The 23,153-nt window shown below is 48.7% G+C and overlaps 1 protein-coding gene and 1 pseudogene across 1 annotated transcript; one reads left to right on the top strand and one right to left on the bottom strand.

The window, feature by feature from the left end:
- Positions 1–5,283: 5,283 nt before the first annotated feature.
- LOC138734303 (olfactory receptor 14A16-like) lies at positions 5,284–10,287 on the bottom strand (annotated as a pseudogene).
- An 11,519-nt stretch (positions 10,288–21,806) lies between these two features.
- LOC138734302 (olfactory receptor 14A16-like) lies at positions 21,807–22,766 on the top strand. The gene has a single exon (XM_069881912.1). The coding sequence runs from the start codon at positions 21,822–21,824 to the stop codon at positions 22,764–22,766; it is 945 nt and encodes a 314-aa protein (XP_069738013.1). The 5' UTR covers positions 21,807–21,821.
- Positions 22,767–23,153: the final 387 nt, after the last annotated feature.

Here is a 23,153-nt window from a genome sequence, read left to right as displayed (position 1 = left end):
TTAAGTTAAGTTAAGTTAAGTTAAGTTAAGTTAAGTTAAGTTAAGTTAAGTTAAGGTAACTTAACTTGCCTTGCCTAAACTTAACTTGCATTGCCTTAACTTAACCTGCATTAACTTGCCTTAAATTGCCTTAACTTAACTTGCATTAACTTAACTTAACTTGCCTTAACTTAACTTAACTTACCCGGACCTGACCTTACCCTGACTGGAGCAGACCAGACCTGATCTTTTCCTAACCTGACCTGACCTGACCTTACTCTGATCTGAGTGGGAGAGAGCATCTCACCACCCTCTGTACCTTACATAAGGTAAGGTAAAGTAAGGTCATTTAAGGTCAGGTCAGGTCATGGCCAGATCAAGGTCATGTCAATGTCAGGAAAGGTAAAGGTCAGCTCAGGTCAGGTGAGGGTAAGGTAAGAAAGGTAAGTTAAGGTCAGATAATGTAAGGTCAGGGTAAGTTAAGGTCAGGTCAGCGTTAGGTCAGGGTTAGGTCAAGGTAAGGTAAGGTAAGGTAACGTAACAAAACATAACGTAACGTAAGATAGGATTAGGTAAGGTAATGTAGGATAAGGTAACATAAGGAAAGGTAAGATAAGCTCAGGCAAGATAAGTTTATGGTAAGGTAAGGTAAGGTCTGGTCCAGGTCAGGTCAGGTAAGGTGAAGGTGAGGTCAGGTCAGGGTAAGGTAAGGTAAGGGTAAGGTAAGGGTAAGGTAAGGTAAGGGTAAGGTAAGGGTAAGGTAAGGTAAGGTAAGGGTAAGGTAAGTGTATGGTAAGGGTAAGGCAAGGTAAGATACATTAAGTTAAGTTAATTAAGTTAATGTATGGTTAGGGTAAGGACCTTCCCTTCCCTTCCCTTCCCTTCCCTTCCCTTCCCTTCCCTTCCCTTCCCTTCCCTTCCCTTCCCTTCCCTTCCCTTCCCTTCCCTTCCCTTCCCTTCCCTTCCCTTCCCTTCCCTTCCCTTCCCTTCCCTTCCCTTCCCTTCCCTTCCCTTCCCTTCCCTTCCCTTCCCTTCCCTTCCCTTCCCTTCCCTTCCCTTCCCTTCCCTTCCCTTCCCTTCCCTTCCCTTCCCTTCCCTTCCCTTCCCTTCCCTTCCCTTTCTATTATGTAAAGCAAAGTTCTAACTGCTTCCTCAAGATTTCTATGTAGGGGTAGTATTATGGTTAGGGTCGTTAGTCTGAGGGTGATAGTTTGTGTTAGCGATATTGGTTTTAATATTAAGGTGTAGTTCAGTTTATGGTTTGGGTTATGACATTACGGATACGATTATGATTAGCGATATTAGACTTAGTGTTAAGGTTAAGGAATAGAAGGAACGTGGCAATAGCCAGGTTGTAGCAATATGTGTCGGTATGGAGTAAGGAGCGGATCAAGCAGTGGAAGAGACAGATAGTTGGAATGGTTTGGGATTGGGAAATAAGCAGAATTTTTGATGGTGTGATGAATGGGAATGTGCAGGGAGTTGGATATAGCTGCAGCGTGGGAATGAGTGGGGCATGGAAAGAGGTGGGGCGTAGGATCAAGCAGAGCATGGGAAAAGGTGGGGTTTGGGAACGGGTTGGGTATGGGAAATAGTCTGGTCTGTGGAGCTCTTACCTTAACCTTAAAACTAAGTCTAATATCACTAACCCTAATCCTAACCCTTATGTCGCTTACCAAAATCATAAACTGCACCATAACTGTAACCCTCAAACTAACGTCACTAACCCTAACCATAAACCTAACACTAATGACACTAACCCTAATGACACTAACTGTAACCCTACCCCTACACAGAAATCTTTAGGAAGCAAGAAGAACTCTACATCATAGAAATCAAATTTATACTTTTATGAAAGGTCAAACTTTACCATACGATCCATCTAACATTTTTCTTCATGGTTTTTAGTATACATTATCCAATAAATGAAATATATCATAGATTTTTATAAGAGAAGGAGGGTTTTGGTAACTGTCTAGAATTCATGATAAGAATAAATAGCAATGAATAGAAATATAGAAATTTCAAATTGGAAATTTCCTCCACTCTGTCGACAATTCTCCCTATTTCATGTCACCCATCATGTATTTATTTTATACTCCCTTTCTCCTATACTCTGTAGCAGGAAAATTTGGCATTACTTTGTACAATTCAGAAGGTTATGTTCTCAGTTGTTTCTTAAGTGCCACCATAGAATAAAGAAAAACATTAGGAAGGAATTTTCTGTATATATTTTTGGCAGGCAGGTTGTAAGACAAATGACGTACCGAACAACATAGATAGGAATAAGCATAATCCATGCAGATGTTTTCCTCCTACCCATCACAGAGTAGATTTTGATAATAGAAAGTGGGTTTTAGTAATTTTCTAGAGTTTGAGATATTTTAAATATTTTGTAGCTACTTTTCATTCTTTTATGCAGTGAAAGAGTAAGATTAAATAGCAATGAATAGAAAATTAGAAATTTCAAATTAGAATTTTCCTCTACCAGATCGACATTTCTCCCTCTTTAATGTCAGACATAATTGAATAAAATATAATAAGGCATGCAGGCACTTGCTGTGACAGAAATATATTGTTAATTTTTCCAGTCCATGAAATAGGCAGAGCATGGGAACGGGCAGGATGTTGGATAGGGTGCAGCGTTGGAAGAGGCGGAGCGTGGGAAAGAGGCAGAGCATGGGATAGGGAAGGGCAGAGGATGGAGCATGGGATCAGATGAACCCTGGGAATGAGAAGAGAGTGGGGATAGCTGACTTGTGGGAATGTGCATGGTGTGGGAACTGGAATGGCGTGGGAAAGGGTGGGGTGTGAGTATACGAGAAACGTGGGAACAGGTGGAGTGGAGCTGTGGTGGAACGCGGGAAATAGGTGGATAGTGGGAAGGGGTTGGGTCAAGAAGAGTGTGGGAAATGAAGCATTTGAATGGGCGGAGTATGGAAGATGGGAATGGGTGGGGCAGGGGAAATAGGTGGGGCATGGGAAATAGGTGGGGCACGGGAACAGGCAGGGCATGGGAACAGGCAGAGCATGGGAATGGGTGGGGTGCAGGATCAGGCAGGGCTGAGAATTGAGCATAGGAACAAGCAGGTGATGGGAATCAGCTGGGTATGAGAAATAGGAAGAATCACAGAATCACAGAATCACAGAACAACCAGGTTGGAAGAGACCCACCGGATCATCAAGTCCAACCGTTAAAAGAGTGGGAACAAGCGGGTCATGGGAAAGGGTTCGGTGTGAGACTAGAAGGAGCGTGGCAATAGCCAGGTTATAGCAATATGTGCAGTGTCGGTATGGGCGGGGCAGGGGATGGAAGAGGGGAAGAGGCAGAGCGTGGGAACTGTTCGGGCATGGAAAATAAGCAGAACTTATGATGGTGTGATGAATGGGAAGGGGTGGGGTGTTGGACATAGCTGGAGTGTGGGAAGTAGTGGGGCATGGAAAGAGGCGGGGCTAAGGATCGGGCAAAGCATGGGATAAGGTGGGGCTTTGGAACGGGCTGGGCGTGGGAAATAGTCTGGTCTTTGGAACTCTAACCTTCACCCTAACCCTAAGGCTAATATCGCTAATCGTAATCCTAACCCTAATGTCGCTAACCGAAACCAGAAACCGAACCACAACCGTAACCTTAAAGCCAATGTCACTAACCCTAACCATCACCCTAACCCTAACGCCCCTAACCATAACCCTACCCCTACGGAGAAATCTTGAGGAAGCATTAAGAACTCTTCTTTACATCATAGATATCAAATTTAACCTATTATCAAAGGCTTAAAATTTACCAAACAATCCATCTAAAATTTTTTTCAAGATTTTGAATATTCATTTACCAAAACATGAAATAGATAGTAGAGTTTGATATAAGAAAGGGGGTTTTGTTAACTGTCTAGAATTTGAGATTATTATATCTTTGGTAGGTACTTTGGTATATTATATCTTTGGTAGGCACTAAATTCTTTACTCTGTTGTACCAAGGATGCCACCCCTGTACCTACTCCCGCACCTCCTATAATCATTAGTATAGCTACTGTCAGTGCTGTAAAGGATTCTCGTATGATCCACCTAAATGGCTGATAGAGATGGTACTCTAATCCGACCTGTTTTATAGTAACAAGCCCTAAAATCAAAATTACACAAAGGCATAGCAGCCCCTCCCCATAGAGGCTGCGTTGCCGTTGTTTGGATTCCACCGGTGTGGAACTCTCAGGTGCGGACAGGATGCTTGTTGACATGTCATCTTCTCCTGCCACCGGGGCGTTCGGGTTACAAGGGCATCTGATAATCTGGTCCTGTGGACAAAAACTCTGAACAAAAACCCTCAAAGAGTCCCTCAACCGAGGGCAGTTTGCTACAACGTGGCCCACCTGGCCACATGTAAAACATGCCATCATGTTGGCTATTGCGGTGTGAACGGCCATCTGGATCAGGGCTAGATGCTCTTCCTTCGTGACATGCTTAATCATGTCTGCGATACTTGACCCCACTGGCAATGACCGCAGAATTTCTTTGGTTGCTGAATTACACTGCTGATGTAAGCATTCTGCTACGACCGGGCCTTTTGCTTCTGTAGGCAGGCTCAAAGAGTCAACTGCTGCCTGGAGACGGTCCACGAATTGTGTAAAACTCTCACTTTCATTTTGTTTTATTGTGGACCATGGTGATGGTTTGGCAATAACGCTAGAGGCTGTGCGAATAGCTTCGCTGGCCGCACGGGTAGTTACCATAACTTCATGGGCCCGCAGGCCCTGGGCTTGCGCCTGAGGGGTAATCATTGTTGTGTCTGTTCCCATCAGCCGCTGCAGGCTGGAGCCGTGCAGTGGGTGATCTGCCCCAACCACTTGGGCTAGTTGCTTCACACAGTTGTCCTCCCATTCTTGTTTAAAAACAATCATCCCTGCCCCGTCAAAGATTAATCTACAAGTTTGTTTTATATCAAATGGGAGCATGTCGTCTCCCCCAAAAACACTGTTTATGAGGGTGGAGACCATGGCAGAATTAAGCCCTTTGTCCGCAATTGCTTTAACAATCGCTTGTATATCCTTAGGGTTTATTGGCGAGTGGACCCTCTGTTCCCCATCCGTCACCCGGACCGGGAACGATAGCGTGGCCGATGGGGTCCAATCGGCGCACACTATCTTTATTTTCCTCCAATCTGTGAGAGGGATTTGTCCCCCTCTCGGCTTTTCTTTAATTCGAGTGGGGATATTTTGGCTTTTAACTCTATCCACCCCCACTTCCTCCTCCTCTGAATGTGAGTCGGTTGTGTACCACCCGCCCCGACTAGTGTCTGAACCGACTGACCGACTAGTGTCTGAACCGAGTCGGAACTCGACTGACTGGTTCCTTCCTGGCCCGATCTCTTTTTGTTGGGCTACAGCCCTGCCCACTTCCCTTGTGGATGGGGCCGCTCCCTCCCCCTGGCTCGCCCCGCCTTCTGCTCGGAAGCAGGCGGACGCTCTGATTGGCTCTCTGCCCCTCGCTCACACTCCCCTCCCTTTCCCGGTCGTTCGCACTCCCCTTCTCTTTCACGTTCTCCTCCCCTTCACACTTGCGCACACTATTCAATTCCAGCGCTTCCTCCTTGTTCCCGCCAGGAACATTCTCACCCCGCCTTTCCCTTTCCCGCTCGGCGCCATCTTGGGGTGCATAAGGTGGCGGTTTGGCTGAGACTTCCTCGGGCCCTGGTTTCCCAGCGGCGCCCCGGCCTCCTCGGCCAACCCACCTCAGAAGGATTCCGCTCGTTTCTGCCCCTCCATAAGCGGATCGGGGTTTGGGGATTGAGGGGACATATCACCCTCTCGCAGATATTTAGACTCAGCATAATCATCAGAATCTGGGGGGTGTAGAGTCTGTGTGGCCGCCCCGACCCCCAGTTTTGGGGTGGCCAGCAAACAGTCCCTTGCCGCCCTCCAGGTCTCCTGCTCCTGCATGGCCTCCTGCAGGGCCTGTATGACTTTCCCCCACGACTTAAAATTTTTCCCACAACCCAAGGACATCGTTTCCTCGGCTAATGCTCTGGTGCATTTATCCCACACCTCGGGGTGGAGAATATCCACCGGCTGGTCAATGACCCCAATCTGTAAAAGCCTCGCAACTGCGAGAATAAAATCTCTACATCGACCAAACTCTCTACTCCCCAACTCTCCTAGGATCCAACTCTCCTTCTAGGAAACTTCTATGACACGATCCTACTTGAACTTAAGAAATTTGCAGGACTTTGGGAAGAGACTTACCTGTTCCCCTTCCAGTTGCCTCTCCTGCTCCTTTTTCTTGGTTTTGGCTGAACCTTCTCCTCCTTCTCCTTAACCTTCTTCTCCTTCTCCTTAACCTTCTCTTCTTTCTCCTCATTCTCCTTCTTCTTAACATTTTCCTTCTCCTTAGCCTTCTCCTCCTTCTCCTTAACCATCTCCTTCTCCTTATTGGGTGGGTTTGTTGCACAAAACCTGGATTTGGGGGAAGAAAAGCTGGGTTTTGGGCCTCTGAGTGAAATTTGGGGCAGGTAAGGTGGATTTGGGGGCAGAAAAGTGAATTTTGGGGCACAAAAGGTGCATCTTGAGGCACAAAAGCTGGATTTTGGGGCACAGGGGGTGGGTTTGGGGGCACAAAATGTGCATTTGGGGGCACAAAAATTGAATTAGTCCTGTAAAAAAAATATGAATTTTAAAACATCACACTTCCACTTTTGTTTTGTCTAGTTTAAAAATCCTCCTGCCCTGCTTATTAATAAGTTTAATGCACCTTTGTGCTTCAAAGTCCTGCATACATTAATCATGGTCATTGCAAAGCACAAAGAGAGGCGCTATGACAAGTTACCAGAAACTTATATTTCATTTTAGAAATACAGATTACTACAGTTCTCAATCTTTTCCAGGTTTTACATTCCGTGCTCCTATGTTTTATCTTGAGTTAAGTTAAGTTGTCTTGAGTTTATCTTAAACTTTCAACTGATATCCAATTGAATAAAAGATAACAAGGTATGCAGACAATTGTTGTGGCAGAAATGTATTGTGAATGTTTCCAATCCATGAAAGAGGCAGAGCATGGGAACGGGCCAGGTGTTGGATAGGGTGGAGCTCCAAAGGGATCTGAACAGGCTGGACTGCTGGGCTGAGGCCAATGGGAGGAGGTTTAACAAGGCCAAATGCCGGGTCCTGTACTTGGGGCACAACAACCCTGTGCAGTGCTACAGATTAGAAGTCTGGCTGGAAAGCTGCCTGGAGGAGAGGGACCTGGGGGTGTTGGTTGACAACCGACTGAATATGAGCCAGCAGTGGCCCAGGTGGCCAAGAAGGCCAATGGCATCTTGGCTTGGATCAGAAACTGTGTGACCAGCAGCTCCAGGGAGGTTATTCTCCCTCTGGACTCGGCACTGGTGAGACCGCTCCTCGAATACTGTGTTCGGTTCTGGGCCCCTCACCACAAGAAGGATGTTGGGGCTCTGTATCAAGTCCAGAGAAGAGCAACAAAGCTGGTGAAGGGGCTGGAGAACAAGAGGAGCTGCTGAGAGAGCTGGGGTTGTTTAGCCTGGAGAAGAGGAGGCTGAGGGGAGACTTCATTGCTGTCTCCAACTACCTGCAAAGAGGTTGTGGGGAGTAGGGATCTGGCCTCTTCTCCCAAGTGACAGGGGACAGGACGAGAGGGAATGGCCTCAACCTCTGCCAGGGCAGGTTTAGGCTGGACATTAGGAAAAAATTCTTCACAGAAAGGGTCATTGGGCACTGGAACAGGCTGCCCAGGGAGGTGGTTGAGTCATCTTCCCGGGAGGTGTTTAAGGGACGGGTGGACGAGGTGCTGAGGGACATGGGTTAGTGATTGATGGGAATGGTTGGACTCGATGATCCGGTGGGTCTCTTCCAGCCTGGTTATTCTGCATTGGAATTAGTCTGGGCTTTAGAATTGAAAACCTAACCCTAACCCTAATTTTGCTAACCCTAACCCTAACGTCACTAACCCTAACTGTAACCCTTACACTAATTCCGCTAACCCTAACCGTAACCCTAGCCCTAACGTTGCTATCCCTAATCCTAACCATAACCCTAATGACCCGAACCCTATCCCTACACGGAAATCTTGAGGATGTTGTAGAAGTCTTCTATACATCATAGAAACCAAATTTATTCTTTTACAAAAGGGTTAAATTTTACCATATAATCCATGTACAATTTTTTTCAATATTTTGAATATTCATTAACCAGTAATGGAAATACATAGTAGATTTTAGGAATGGAAATAGGTTTTTGGTAATGGTCTCTGAATTTGAGATGTTTTAAATCTTTGGTAGCTACTTTTCCATTCTTTGATGCAATGAATGGGTAAGACTAAATAGTGATGAATAGAACATCAGAAATTTCAAATTAGAATTTTCCTCCAGCAGATCAACACTTCCTCCCAATTTAGTGTTGTCCATGATACTGCTAAAGGCACACTCAATCCCCTCATCACGGTCATGGATAAACATATTGTACAGGGCTGGAGCCAGCATTGAGCCCTGGGGACCCCACTTGCTACCGGATCATCTTAATTCCTGAAGCATGAGACTAGATTACCTGATTTTATCATACCTATCATACCACTTCTCTCCTTACCTATCACACTCTCACGTGTCTATGCACGCCTCTTTCTTCCCTTATCTTGTGTGTGAAAAGACACAAAGGTATCGAAACCCTCACCTGTGGGCATAAAGATTCCAGTATTGCGTGTGTGCGAGTCTATGATCAAAGAACCCAGTTTATTTCTCCTCACACCAGGTTCAGAGGCAGGTATTAATCAAGTGATCCTCTTTGACCTCTTGCTCCTCATTCCTTAGTGTTGGAATGGATCTAAACCCTACTTGCACCCCAGAGCCCTCCATCATTTTCCCCAGAGCCCTGAAGTTCCTCTCAATGGCCCTTAGCTTCCTGTTGCCAATTTAATGTATGCTTGTTTTATCAAATCTATAAAATATATTTCCTATTAATGACTGGAGAGCAGAAACATCCTTCACAGGAACTGCTCTGTTTGTGTTGACACATTTCATATCTCCGGTTTTGACTCTTTAATTTTAATTTTAATTCTCCCTCCACCAAGTCTGTCTTCAAAAATCAAGGGAAATATTCACTGAATCCTAGAATAACTTGTGTCTGAAGAAAGCCTTGAGCAGCCTCTTATCTCTTTCTCATGCTCAGAGCAGGGTGAACCAGATGAGGTTTTTCGAGGCCTCCACCCAGTTTTGCATCATCCAGCAAGCAGCTGCAGGTGTTCTCCATCACATCACACAGGGAGACAGTGAAGACATTTCACAACTGAAAAACCAGCACACTAACAACAAACAGAGAAGCCAGTCTGGTCCTGCCATGAGTTGCATGATAACTGCTATGGAGAAGATGATGAGCAGTTTATTGCTTGATAGAACCATCCAGTTATTAGTTTCCACACTGCATCCTTGAGCTGCTGATTCCTCAAGCTGTAGATGAGGGGGTTCAGTGCTGGAGGTACCACTGAGTACAGCAAAGACACCACCAGATCCAGGGATGGAGATGAGATGGAGAGAGGCTTCAGGTAGGCAAACCCCACAGTGCTGATAAAGAGGGAGACCACGGCCAGGTGAGGGAGGCACGTGGAGAAGGCTTTGTGCCATCCCTGCTCAGAGGGGATCCTCAGCACAGCCCTGAAGATCTGCACATAGGACACCACAATGAAAACAAAACAGCCAAAAAATAACCAGGCACTGACCACAAGAAGCCCAAACTCCCTGAGGTAGGAATCTGAGCAGGAGAGCTTGAGGATCTGTGGAATTTCACAGAAGAACTGGTCCACAGCATTGTCCTGGCAGAGGGGCAGGGAAAATGTATTGGCCGTGTGCAGCAGAGCATAGAGAAACCCAGCACCCCAGGCAGCTGCTGCCATGTGGACACAAGCTCTGCTGCCCAGGAGGGTCCCGTAGTGCAGGGGTTTGCAGATGGCAACGTAGCGGTCATAGGACATGACAGTCAGAAGAGAATATTCTGCACCAAACAAGAACAACACAAAGAAGACTTGGGCAACACATCCCATGTAGGAGATGGCCCTGGTGTCCCAGAGAGAATTGGCCATGGATTTGGGGACAGTGGTTGAGATGGCGCCCACATCAAGAAGTGAAAGGTTGAGGAGGAAGAAGTACATGGGGGTGTGGAGGTGGTGGTCACAGGCGATGGTGATGATGATGAGGCCGTTGCCCAGGAGGGCAGCCAGGTAGATGCCCAGGAAGAGGCAGAAGTGCAAGAGCTGCAGCTCGTGTGTGTCTGTGAATGCCAGGAGGAGGAACTGGGTGATGGAGCTGCTGTTGGACATGTGCTGCCTCTGGGCATAGGACACTGTCCAAGAAGGAGGAGAACATAACAAGTTAGGAGACTTCTTTCAGCAAAATCAAAGACACATCCCACAAAACCACCCCCAGCCTGTGCACTAAGGAAAACCTTTGGCAGGTCCCTTTCACAAGGTCTGGATGTTCTGCGCTGAGGGTGTCCCAGGGAGCAGGAGGCAGTGATGTGGGCTCTGCAGGAGTCCGTCCTGCCCTACAGCAACCGAGAATGGAACACAGGGTGATCTCGGGATGAATCCACTCCTGTTATCAAAGAGCTTTCCAACACTGCCCCTCCCCATTCACACGACTTAAGAGCAGAGCTGAGGGGATTTTGGTTTGTGACTTCTGTCCTGGATGCCTCAACACAGCTCAGGATGGTTTTGATGAAGAAACTCCTGGCTTTTCCTCTTCACTCCAAGTGAAATCTCCTGGGTCCTGACAGGCAAACTGACTGTCCCTTCATGCAGAGTGAGCACAGCCAGTCTGTCCATCAGCCCTGGTCTCAGCTGACCTATTCTGGAGAATTTTTGCACTCGAGTGTTCCCAGCCAAAGAAACTGGCACTTCTGGGAGCAGAGGAATCCATTTTCCCAGTGCAGATCTCCAAATAGCCTCACCCCCTCCTACTGGAGGGGGATCTCAGCTCTCCCCTCCCAGCCAGGGACACAGAGGGCTCATTGCTGCTTCCTCCACACAGACAATGAGCAGCACTTCCATGGCTTTAGTGTGAGGTGTCTTCCCCGTGGGACTGCCAGATGACACCGAGACACCATGGGAGAGCTCTGCCCTTCTGGAGGGCAGCCTGAAGCACAGCAGCACCCTGCAAGCAAAGAATCAAATGTCACAAATGCGAGATGTCCTGTAAGGAGAATCTGCTCATTTGCGTTGCTTGAACCTGTCAGTTAGGAGAGGGATTTGAGTCTTTACTCCCATGGCTACGCCTGCATGGCAGGACCCACAGGACTGGTCTTTGAGCTACAGCTTAACCCAAACCCCATCCCAGAAGGTTCGGGTGAGCAAAGACAGGAGGGGGAAGAGGGAGACATGCACAGCACTGCTGCAGAGGGAGCCAGCAGAGACACAGACAGTCAGGGGGTTGGTAATTTCTACTTTGAAGTGATGAGGGTGCTGAGGTTACTGACCAGCCTGAGGAGAAGAGGTGGGACAGCAGAGGGCAGGTTTGCTCCATCCTAGATGTCTGCACTGCAGGGGGTGGCAGGGAGATGACCCAATACCCCATCCCATGGTGTTAATGGAAACAGATCCTTTTCCATCCCTGCCCAAGTCTCTGCTTTCTGGATCTTGTCGCTGCTGGGAGCTATTTCTCTGTCCCTGGATCTCCTCCCTGTCTGTGCTTGCAGAGTCCACCCCACACACAGTGTGCTCAGCTCTGCCCTGCAGACCCCTCCTGGCAGTGGGGCCCTGCCCAGGGGCATCTCTGGGTGTGCAGGGGCTGAGGAGCAGCTCACACAAATCCTAACAGGAACTGGAGTACCAGTGCCTTTCAAGAACAGAGAAATAAATTCTCATCCCCAGTGCCCACCCCGGCACCAGCACCAGGAGTGGAAACCTGAAAGCATAGACTCCATCGCTTCCAGGTAGATGCTGCCTCAATGTCATTCTACAAAAAGACCCTCTGCAAGTGCTGTGGGGGTGACCTGGAGCTGTGGGAGTGACCTGGAGCTGTGAGCAGCCCTGACACACACAGCACCCTCTGGAGAGCAGGTGGACCCTGCCCTGCCCTGCCGGGGGTCGCTCCTTCCCCCGACAGGAGCGCAGGGAGCTTCCTGGCCGGGAGCTGAAGGACAGCCCAGGGCACCCCTGGCTGTACTCGCAGCCCTCACAACCAGTCCTTTGGGGGTGCAGTGGAGAATCCTGGCTCCAGAATGGTGTCTCTCTCCTCTGCACTAAACAAACTCTGAGAGTCCTCCTCATGGATTCCAAAAGCTGTGGCACATGCCAGTTTTATGAGATCTTCCCAGGAACTGTGACTGCCCTGCCCTGCACCCAGAGACTTACTGTATTTGTGACTGTGATGATTTCTCCCGGAGAGAACACTCAGCTCTGCTCCCACTCCAGATTACTGTCTCCCTCAGTTATCTCTTCTTGCTGCCTGCAGGCAGTGCCCTCAGCCCTACTGGGCTTTGCAGAGGAGCTGCTCCTGGCCAGAGCTGTCTCTTTTCAGAACTGCCCTCTCGTTCTCAGCTCACGCTGTCCCAGGAGCCCAGCCCAGCTCAGCGACAGAGGAGCAGCCCAAGGCAGCGCTTTCTCTGCCTGCTCTGGGCTCCCTCGAGGTGTCCCTGGGGCTCCAGGGGAACCTGCTGAGAAATAGGCTGAAGCCATCCCTGATGTTGCCTCCCTCAGCTGGGAAGAGACACTTCTGTCTTGCAGTGTCACAGCTCCTGTTGGAAAAATACCTGGGCACGAGAATTGATATTTTTGTCCCATCATTAGATAGGACAGCAGGAAGGTAACAGGGAATTATCTCATTTCTCCAAGCTGGGGGGATCTGTTATGTTGATTCAATTCAGGCATTTCATCCTGGGTCTTAAGACCTGGGGCTGGAAAGACACTCGGCTCCCTTCTCTCCCAGCTGTGTCTCTGCTCTAAGCAAAGCCTTTACACAAAAATGGGGTCATAGAAACTTGGTCCCAGGTTTCCTGATGACAGGGAAGAGGTTGCCTGTTGCCACAGCTGCAGGGCTTCAGCCCCAGTGGGCAGCAATTCCCTCAGCCAGGGGCACAGGCAGGAGGAGCTGGAGCTGTTCCTGTGGGAGGCAGAGCTGGGACATGGTCACAGAGCTCAGGCAAGATGGTCTTCAAGGACAGCATCCTCCAAGTAAGGGTCCAGACTATGATTCAGTCTCAACTTGAAAGGACATTCAGGAGCCCCATGATGAGTTTTTGCTTTTTAAGAGCAGTACAGGGTACTGTGTGGGCAGTGCTGAATTTAGGAAGAGCAGGTGCAAACAGATCTGAGATTCCCTGTGTCCTCTTTGCCTCTTTCTTCCCCAGCAAGGTCTTCCAGGCCTCTGTGACTCAGGGCAGGACTCTGGAGGAGATCAGCCAGTGGTGACTGGGGATCAAGTCAGGGATCACTTGAGCAAGCCAAATCCTTCCCAGTCTGTGGGACAGGAGGGGCAGCATCCCAGGGAGCTGAGTGAGGAGGGTGATGTCACATGAGGCCACTCTCCATCATGTTCACAAGGCCATGGAGATGAGGGGAACTCCCTGACTACTGGCACCACTCCCCCATTACATGTCCTTTTTATAAATGGCCACTGGATGAGCAGGGGATCTAAAGGCTTTGCCCAGACGTCTCCTCAGATTCTATTTCTGGGTATGTGAACGTGAAGTTGACTCGATTTCCCTTGGGCAGACTGTGTATCACCATCCTTCTATGACCCAACTCTTCTATGATCTGAATAACTTTTGATCCAACTCTTCTATGATCCAACACTTCTATGACCTGACTCTTCTAAGACCTTTCTATGATCTCTTCCTTCCTTTTCCTGACTAAATTCTCATGTTTCTACTATTCATCCTGACTAAATTCTCATGTTTCTATTACTCAAATCTTCCATGACCCAAATCTTTTATCGCCTGAGACTTCTGTGACCCAGCAACTCCATGAGCCTTTTATGACTGAACTGTTCTATTCCTTCTCCGTGTTATGACTGACCCATAGCCCGACTCTTTTTTGACCTAATTTATATGTTTAGATCCTTCTGTGACATGAGGCTTCTATGACCTTCTATGGCTTGACTGTCCTCTGACTCTTGTATGATTTGACTTTCTATGGCCCAATTCTTCTATGATTCTTCTGTGACACAAATCATCTCTGCCTGACGCTTCTATGACCCAACTCTTCTAAAACCCAATCTTCCAATGACCCAACTGTTCTATGAACAAAACCTACTATAAACTGACCCTTCTGTGACCTGAATTTTATATGAGCCATCACCATTTTTGTTGATTTCTATGACCAAACAATTCTATGACCCTTCTATGACCTAATGCTCTTCTAACTTCACATTTCACTGACACAGCCCTTATACACGTCTAGTTTTCTATGACCTTTCTATGAACCAACTTTTCTACCACCCCACTCTTCCTTCATTACTCTTTGATCCGACTCATCTAGGGTCCGAGCCTTCTAGGAATCAAGCCTTCTATGACCCAACTCGACTATGATCCTTCTATGGCCTGACTCCTCTATGACCAAAATAATCTATGACTCAACCATTTTATGACCTGACATTTCCATGACCTGACTCTTCTCTCACCCTTCTCTGACCACACTTTTCCATTATCTAAATAAACTCTCATGGTTCTGTGACTTGACACTTCTATTACCCAAAAATTTTGTGACCAGACTTCTATGAACCTTCTACAACTGAACCCTTTTATTATTCCTCTATGACCTGACTCATCTCCAACTCAACTCCTCTGTGACCCATCTCTTATATAACCAGGGCCTTCCTTGACTCAAGCCTTCTATGACCCAACACTCCATTCTGTGACCTGGCTGTTGTCTGACTGTTCTGTGATGCGACTTTCCATGACCTGACTCTTCCATGAACCTTCTGTGAACAGATTCTTCCATGACCTGACAGTTTTACGATTCTTCAATGACCCAACCCTTCTCTGAACCAACCCTATTGTGACCCTTCTATGACCAAACCTTTCTAAAATCTAAACAAATTCACACGATTATGACTCGACTATTCTATGGCCTGAATATTCTCTGATCCTTTTAACACCCGAGTCATCTATGACCCAGTTCTGCCATGAGAATTCTGTGACCCAACACTTTTATAAACCGTCTATGACTGCACTTCTCTGTTACTCTTCTAGGACTCAACTCTTCCATCACCTGGCACTTCTCACACACAAGTTTTCTCTCACTCTTCTATGGCCAAACACTTTTATGACCCTGCCCATCTATGACCAAACTCTTCTACAACTCCATGGAACTGTGTGAGAGCCTTGGAATCTCCCATAACTACATGGGCCTCTATTGGGCATTACATGGAATAACTGCTCCCAGTTTGATTCAGCAATGTGGGAATGTTCATGACACCAGTGTCGTCGTAGCCATAACCAGATCTGCCTGCCCAGGGTCTGGGGATTAAGGCTTGGCCTTTCTGCTTCATCAAGAAAACCAAACATTTTTCTCAGCATCACAGCTGCCTGCGCAGTGCCTTTGCCTGTCTGCAACCATGACTTCCAATTATCAGCTCTAACAAGTCCCTGGGGAGGCTTTGTTACTAACAATACTCACTGAGACCAATTAATACTTCAAGGTACTCTGAGTTCTGCTTTTGACTTCTTGAGAGCTTCACTCCATCTTCTCCAAGAAGTTGAGGTGTAAGGACTCATCAGCAAGTCCTCCCTGGGTCTCATTAAAATACAGAAAGCCTTAAGGAGGTCTTTGTCTGCCTGGAGATTTCTTCAGGTCTTCAAGCCTTGTACAGCTCCTGGGAGTCATTTCCCAGTGTGGTTAAAGAGGAAGATTTCAAAGTGCACCTAAGGAAAATATTTTTTAGTTTAAACTTTTATTTCTATACTTTTCAAAATGATAGAGTGGTTTGGGTTGGAAGGGACCTTAAAGCCCATCCAGTTCCAAGCCCCTTGCCATGGGCAGGGACACCTCCCACTGGACCAGGCTGCTCAAGGCCCCATCCAGCCTGACCTTGAACACCTCCAGAGAGGGCACATACACAGCTTCCCTGGGATACCTGGGCCATTAACTCACCATCCTCTTTGTGAATGATTTCTTCCTAATGTTTAGCCTAAATCTTCCACCTTCCATTTTAAAGCTATTCCCCCTTGTCCTATCATTCCATGTCCTTGGATAAAGACCCTCCTTTAATTTCTTGTGATGAAATTCAGGTACTAGGAGGCCACTATAAGGTGTCCCCGAAGCTTTCTCTTCTCCAAGCTTAGGAAGTTCCAGGAGATGATCAATATTTCTGTGGAAAATCTCGTTTGAAAGGGCATGGGATTGGTCGAGGTCTCTTGTGAGTGAAGACAAGCAAGAGTCCTGGTGCCCAGGTCCATCTCCTCAGGGCCCTCCTCAGCTGGCAAGATTTCTACCCATGGTGCTCCATGGAAATATTTTTTGACTTGTGGGCTGAGGTGAAAATAGCTTAATAGGGGAAAGAGAATCGATACAAACAAACATAAACCAAAACCAAAACACTAGCCACCTCCCTCAACCAGACTGATACCCCACCAGTCTACTGCAACCCGTCACCTTGAATGATAAGATTCTCCACTTTTTCTGCCACAGCTTTTATTGCTAACTGTGGCATCTGTGTTATGGAATCTCTCTCTGGTAACCTGGGGTCAGCTCTGCTGGCTGTGTCCCCCTGATAACTTCTTGCTCACCCCCAGACACCCACCGGGAGGGAGAAGAAGGAGCAACTCTTGGTGCTGTGCAAAGGAGACAATTGCTGCCCTCACTCTTCTGGCACCAGGATGATGCCACAGGACCCAGTGAGTCTCACATTTCAAAAGGAAAGTGGAGAAACTGGAGAGGATCTGGAGGAGGTCTGGCAGGATGGAGTTAGGAGCCACAGCATGAGGGGTGAGGGCACACTTCGGCCTGCTGGGGAGGCTTGAGACAACCTGCTAAGTGGGTCTCTAGATCTTGTGGTCCTAGAAGAAGTTAGAGAAAAAGAGAGCTCAGATGATCTCCAGTCCAGTACCAGCTCCAAGCAGGGCCAGCTCTGAGGTCAGACCAGGCTGCTCAGTCCACGTCAACATCCACACAGAGAGTTTAGACATCAACAAGGCACCGAGGCCACAGTTAAAAGAAAGGATTTTGGCATTTGAAGGCTCCATGGACACAGCTATCTATCGGCCACGGCTCCTGTGACACCTGGGAAAGTCCACATTCTTGTCCAGAAGAGCAGGATCCTTCTTGGTTGGACAGGATGGAAAACGCCTTTGTGTGAGCGCGGTGCAGCCCCGGCCGAGGCTCCAGGGCCGCAAGTGATTCTCCACCCCTGGGGATTCAAACCCAGCAGATTTGATGCCTCGGGATGTTCCGTGCATGGGGCTGGGAGAGCCCAGAGGCTTTTCAGCCTTAATGGTTCTGTGCTTGTGTGACTGAGGTGCCAGAGTCCTGTGTGGCTGCAGCACCTCCTGCCAGTGCCCCCAGGCCCGTTCTGGGGCCAGAACCCCCTCTTTGTGGTGCAGAAGCCCCATCCCATCCCCTGGCTCTGCCCTCCCTGCCCCTCAGCTTCTGCAGATCCCCTTGACCTGAGACCTGAGGCTGAACCATTGCTTGTTAACAGTGGGGGGGGCTGGGGGACACCTCCCTTTTGGGGCCAAAAGCCTTGCTATAGGGCACAGTCCCATTCTAGGGTGCAAAGCCTTCCTGTTTGCTACCACATCATCATTTTAGGGCACAAAACCTGAAGTCCGGGCTCAAGGACTCATTTTCAGTTTCAAAGCACCATTTGTAGGACCCAAACCCTCCTTTTAAAGCTCCAGGCTCCAGTCTTTAATGGAAAGGATCCTAACCTCTCTTTTACACCTTGAAACCTCCACTGGAGCACCCAAAGCCCTGCAGTCAGGACCAGAGCTTCTTTTCTTGGGGCCACAGAGGAACCAAGAGGTTCTCCTCCCTTGCAGGGTCAAAAGACTCATTGGTAGCACCGCACCCATCCCTATAGTGCCCAGATTCTCACTTTTTGGGATGAAATCCTCAGTTCCAGGGTTCCAACCTGTTTTTTAGGACCCATAGATTCTTTAGAATCCACAGTTAGATTTTGAGGGTCCAAACTGTCATTTATTTGTGTCTAAACAGACATTTTAAGAGCCTGATTTTTAAGGCCCGAAGTCAGATTTTGACTGATTTGACTGGTCCAGCCAGTCAGTTACAGCACATGCAGTGATCCCAGATCCGTGCTCTCCTGAATCCTGTTCCTAAGTCCAGCTCTCTCCTGCTGCTGTGTCCAGCCCAGGACCTTCCCTCCATGCCTGCTCTGAAGCATCAGTGGTGATGGAGTCACCAAGGTGAGGCAATTACATATTTGTATATATTTACCAATTCCTTATAAAAAAAGATATTCCTTATTATTGTTTTTGTTTCATTAAGATGTTTCAGTTTTAGTTTCTACCTCACAAGCCCCCTTCTCTCATTCCCCTTTCCCTGGGCAGGAAGGGAATTGGGATCCAAAACTTCTTGCGTTCAGCTGCAAATAATGCTGGACCGTGATGAGCAGGAAGAGGTTCTCTTTGACCTTCAAACTGCTCTCTGCACTCCTCTTCTCCACAGGGATGTTATCCCATGGGATTCATCCAATCAGGTTCCAGGTCTCCTAACCAGTCCCCTGTTGACTGATGTCCAGCATCTTTTATCCCCTTTCCTCTCTGTTTTCCCGTGTTTGTTCCTCCAAAAACCACCCTGATCCCACCCTTTCCCTGCCTTTGGTCCTTTCCTGGACATCCCCTGGCAGCTCTTGCACAGTCCCCACATGCTCTTCCTGGTTTCCCATCATAAGTCCCAGACCCAGAGGCAGAAACCCCATCCTCAGTTGGCAACGTCATCCTGGGAGGCTCCCGCTGACCCACTTGGTGAATCCCTCCCACAGAGACATTGGAACTTGCTTTGAATAAATATTTCACCTTCTGGGTTTTGAATTCCTTCTCTGAAAACTTGGCAATTCATGCCCTAGAAATAGCAATGGTTTCTTTTTATGGGACTGTTGGGAACCAGGTCCGATTAAAACACCTATGTGATTTCTACAGGTCTTTGTAGCCCTGTGGAGAAGGGGTTAGGGAGATTAGAATGAAGGAATCATAGGATGGTTTGGGTGGGAAGGGACCTAAAAGATCATCCAGTTCCAACACCTCTGCTATGGATGGGGACATCATTCAGGTTGCTCAGAGTTCCCGATCTTGGACACTTCCAGAGTTGGTGCACCCACAACTTCTCTAGGCAACCTGTGCAACAGTCTTGTCATCCCCATCTTAACCTATTTTTTCCTTGGATCCAATCTAAATCTTCCCTCTTCCAGTTTAAAGCCGTTGTCGCTTGTTCTGCAAGTTCTGCCTTGCTAAATAGTCCCACTCTGTCTTTCTTGGCCTGTGACTGCTATGAGTTAACTGCAAACACTCTGGAGGGTGCCCGGAGATCTCCCGAGATGGGGTTTGGAGGCCTCGAAAACATGACCAGTGGGTCCTGGGCTTAGTGATGTGGAGACTGCAGACAGTGTAGGAGCTGCCTGAGAGTGATTGAAGGGCGGTTCCAAGGGTGGTGGAACTTTTCTTCATGGTGGAAAAGGACATGTGAAAGAAATAGTGCCACAAAGTGTAGCTGGGGAGGTCCAAGCTGGACACGAGGGGAAAGAAATATCACTCCAAGGGCTGCTGTGCTGCCACATGTCACCCAGAAGGCGTCTGGATCAGCCCAGGGCTTTGAGTCTCAAGGAAGAGCCAGGGAGGCCACAGATATAACAGCAAAGAAAGGTGACAGCAAGGTGAGGCACCTGGGGAGATGGCTGCAGCCTGCAGGGCAAGGGGCACGGGTGATGCAATACTGTGGGACAGTCAGTGGTGGAGAGGACAGACACATGTGGAAAAGATGAAAGTTCCCTAACAGGGTAGCCTTTTCATGGCTTTGGGGATGGTTTCTGTCTCTGACACTGATTCCTATGAGGAGATGACAAATCCTTCCGACCCTGGGGCCTCATTGCCCCCTTGTCCATACTTGGGAGCCTGGGAGGACCATAGTCCTGCCCTTGATATTGCCCATCTCCACATCCCACTCACTGTCCCAGGATGAGCCTTTTGAGGAAAGGGTGAGAGACAAGATCTTCCTTCCCAGGGACTGGGAGTCAGGACTGGCCATTTGGTTAACGGGGTCAGGGCTTGGGCCTTTGGATTAATGAAACACATCCAGGCTGACTCAGCATCAGAGACACCTTTACCTTGCTTTTCCCAGCCTGTCATCGCTGCCTCCAGTTTTCTGCTCTAACTGGGCCCTGGAGATGCTTTCTCAGCAGTGCCCTCAGTGGGACCAATTAACAAGAAACTTTGGACTCTGTATCTGACATCAAATCATTGAGAAGTTTGTTCAAGCTCTTGGGATCTGTGAGGAGGGGACTCTTGTGAGGCAGTTTGGAAGGGCTGTAAAGTCAGGGATTGCAGCATGCGTGCCTCAGGCTGTCCTTGAGAGCAGGGTCCTTGCACCCCAGGCTCTGGGTGCCAGAGCAGAGACTCTGCCACCTGCCCAGGGAACTCCACGTGGTGCTGTGGGGAGAAACTGGGGAGGGGGAAGAAGGATTTCCTGGCAGGAGAGGACCTCCAGCTGCTGACAGGGTCCTGTGTGGGTCAGGACTGCTCATGGCTGCAGGTCACCCCAGGATATTTCTGAAGGGAAAATTCTGTGGGAAAATCAAAGTAGGGATTATGTTACCGATGAGGAGCTTTCCTGAGTTTGTGTTTTCATTTTCCTACTCCGGGAGAATTTGGGGGGTGAATGGGAACAAGAGGCTCTCATGGTTGAACAAAACCCTGAGACTCCTGAGCTACAGTGCAAGGTTGGTGTCTGGGAGGGGGTGATCAGAGACAGGGAATGGAAATGCTGTCCGCGTGCCCGGCTGTCTCTGCCCTGGCCTCTTGCTGCCAGACCCTCACTCCCTTTCCCCCTTTTCTCCCTCTGACTCTGTTCTTGCTGGTGTTCTCTTCTTCTCACTGCCAGGCTCTCTGGGGATGGGAGTGTCAGCTGCAGAGTCACCCACTGCCCTGGTGGCTCCTTTCCTGCTGTTTTGTCCATGGGATCCTGTGTCTCGACTGTGCTCTGAGCTGTGAGGCTGTGGGCAATGCAGTCAGTGGGTCTGGGGAAGGACCTGAATCTCCAGCAATCAAATGCCATCACTTGGCTCCCCGTGAGGTGTCCTTCCAAGCTCTGAGCTTCCCTCCAGGATGCAAACCTGTCCTATCACATCTTTGTGATACCTGAAAGAACCATGGAGAAGCTCAGGGATGTTACGAGAGAGAAAATGCTGTTGGTTTTGTGAAATGAGCCGTGTGTGTCCTGAGCTGAAAGTGGGTGCTGAGACCTTAGTGGAGGGTGAGGCATTCAGTGGTGTGAGGCGGGTCCCTGTGATCTCAGCAGGGTCTGGTGGCTTTTCAGGGTAACACGGGAGTGTGAATCCCTTCATCTCAGAAAGGTGCAAGTCCAGGACAAGAAAAGGAGCAGATCCACAGGACAAAGCTGAACCCCAGCAGTGTCCCCTGTCCCCACCGTCCCCATGACCCCCTGCTGCAGAGCAGGGCTGACTCCTCACAGCCAGCAGGCAGAGGCCCTGCTCCTCCTGGCACATTCAGCTGGAATAAAGCAGGGCTCCAGGCACGGAGCTGAAGGAGGGGTTGGGTGAGAAGGGACAGGGGTTGTGCAGCAGGAGAGGGGAATGAGAAAGGGCTGTGGTTTGGCTCAGGAAATTCTCCCCCTAACTTGTCACTGTCTTTCTTCCTGTGACAGTGCCCCATGCTCAGCGGCAGCAGATGTCCAACAGCAGCTCCATCACCCAGTTCCTCCTCCTGGCATTCACAGACACACGCGAGCTGCAGCTCTTGCACTTCTGCCTCTTCCTGGGCATCTACCTGGCTGCCCTCCTGGGCAACAGCCTCATCATCACCACTGTCGCCTGTGACCACCACCTCCACACCCCCATGTACTTCTTCCTCCTCAACCTCTCCATCCACGACCTGGGCTCCATCTCCACCACTGTCCCTAAATCCATGGCCAATTCTCTCTGGGACACCAGGGCCATTTCCTACATGGGATGTGTTGCCCAAGTTTTTCTATTTATCTTCGTGTTTGGTGCAGAGTATTTTCTCCTCACCATCATGTCCTATGACCGCTATGTTGCCATCTGCAAACCCCTGCACTACGGGACCCTCCTGGGCAGCAGAGCTTGTGTCCACATGGCAGCAGCTGCCTGGGGTGCTGGGTTTCTCACTGCTCTGCTGAACATGGCAAGTACATTTTCCCTACCCCTGTGCAAGGGCAATGCTATGGACCAGTTCTTCTGTGAAATCCCCCAGATCCTCAAGCTCCCCTGCTCACATTCCTACTTCAGGGAGATTTGCCTTCTCGTGGTCGGTGTCTTAGGAGCATTTGGTTGTTTTGTTTTCATTGTGGTGTCCTATGTGCAGATCTTCAGGGCTGTGCTGAAGATCCCCTCTGAGCAGGGACGGCACAAAGCCTTCTCCACGTGCCTCCCTCACCTGGCCGTGGTCTCCCTCTTTATCAGCACTGGAATGTTTTCCGACTTGAAGCCCCCCTCCATCTCCTCTCCATCTCTGGACATTGTGGTGTCATTTCTGTACTCAGTGGTGCCTCCAGCACTGAACCCCCTCATCTACAGCTTGAGGAACCAGCAGCTCAAGGGTGCAATAAGGAAACTGATATCTGGATGGTTCTATGAAGCAATGAACAACTCATAACTTTCGGCATAACAGTTATCATGCAACTTGGGGCAGGCCCAGACTGCCTTTTTTTTTTTTTTTGGTGGAGTTGCTGGTTTTTCAATCAGGACAATGTTGTCGTCATGTTTTTAATTTACTATCTTCTTCTCTTATTGATAGGCTGTGTACATGAGGAGCTGTGTCTTTTAATAAAATAAAGGGATATTCATTACCTATTGTTTCGTGATACCTTCTCTCCAAGACCTTTCTGGAGTTGCAAGGACAGTTCCTGTGGGCATGGTTGGAGGGGAAAAGAGTCCCGGCACAGCAGCACTGCCAGGCACCAGCGCTTGATCCCCTGGAGCTGTTCTCTCTCCTCTTCCACACTCTTCTCCTCAGACATTGCGTTGCCGTAAAGCCTGAGGG

The sequence above is a fragment of the Phaenicophaeus curvirostris genome, unplaced genomic scaffold (assembly GCF_032191515.1).
Source record: "Phaenicophaeus curvirostris isolate KB17595 unplaced genomic scaffold, BPBGC_Pcur_1.0 scaffold_71, whole genome shotgun sequence".
Lineage (NCBI taxonomy): Eukaryota > Metazoa > Chordata > Aves > Cuculiformes > Cuculidae > Phaenicophaeus > Phaenicophaeus curvirostris.
The sequence above is the reverse complement of the archived record's forward strand: the minus strand, read 5'-3'. Positions and strand labels throughout refer to the sequence as shown.

Bases quoted from the DNA above. Each gene is read 5' to 3' on its own strand.
- LOC138734302 (XM_069881912.1), top strand. From the start codon at position 21,822: ATGTCCAACAGCAGCTCCATCACCCAGTTCCTCCTCCTGGCATTCACA.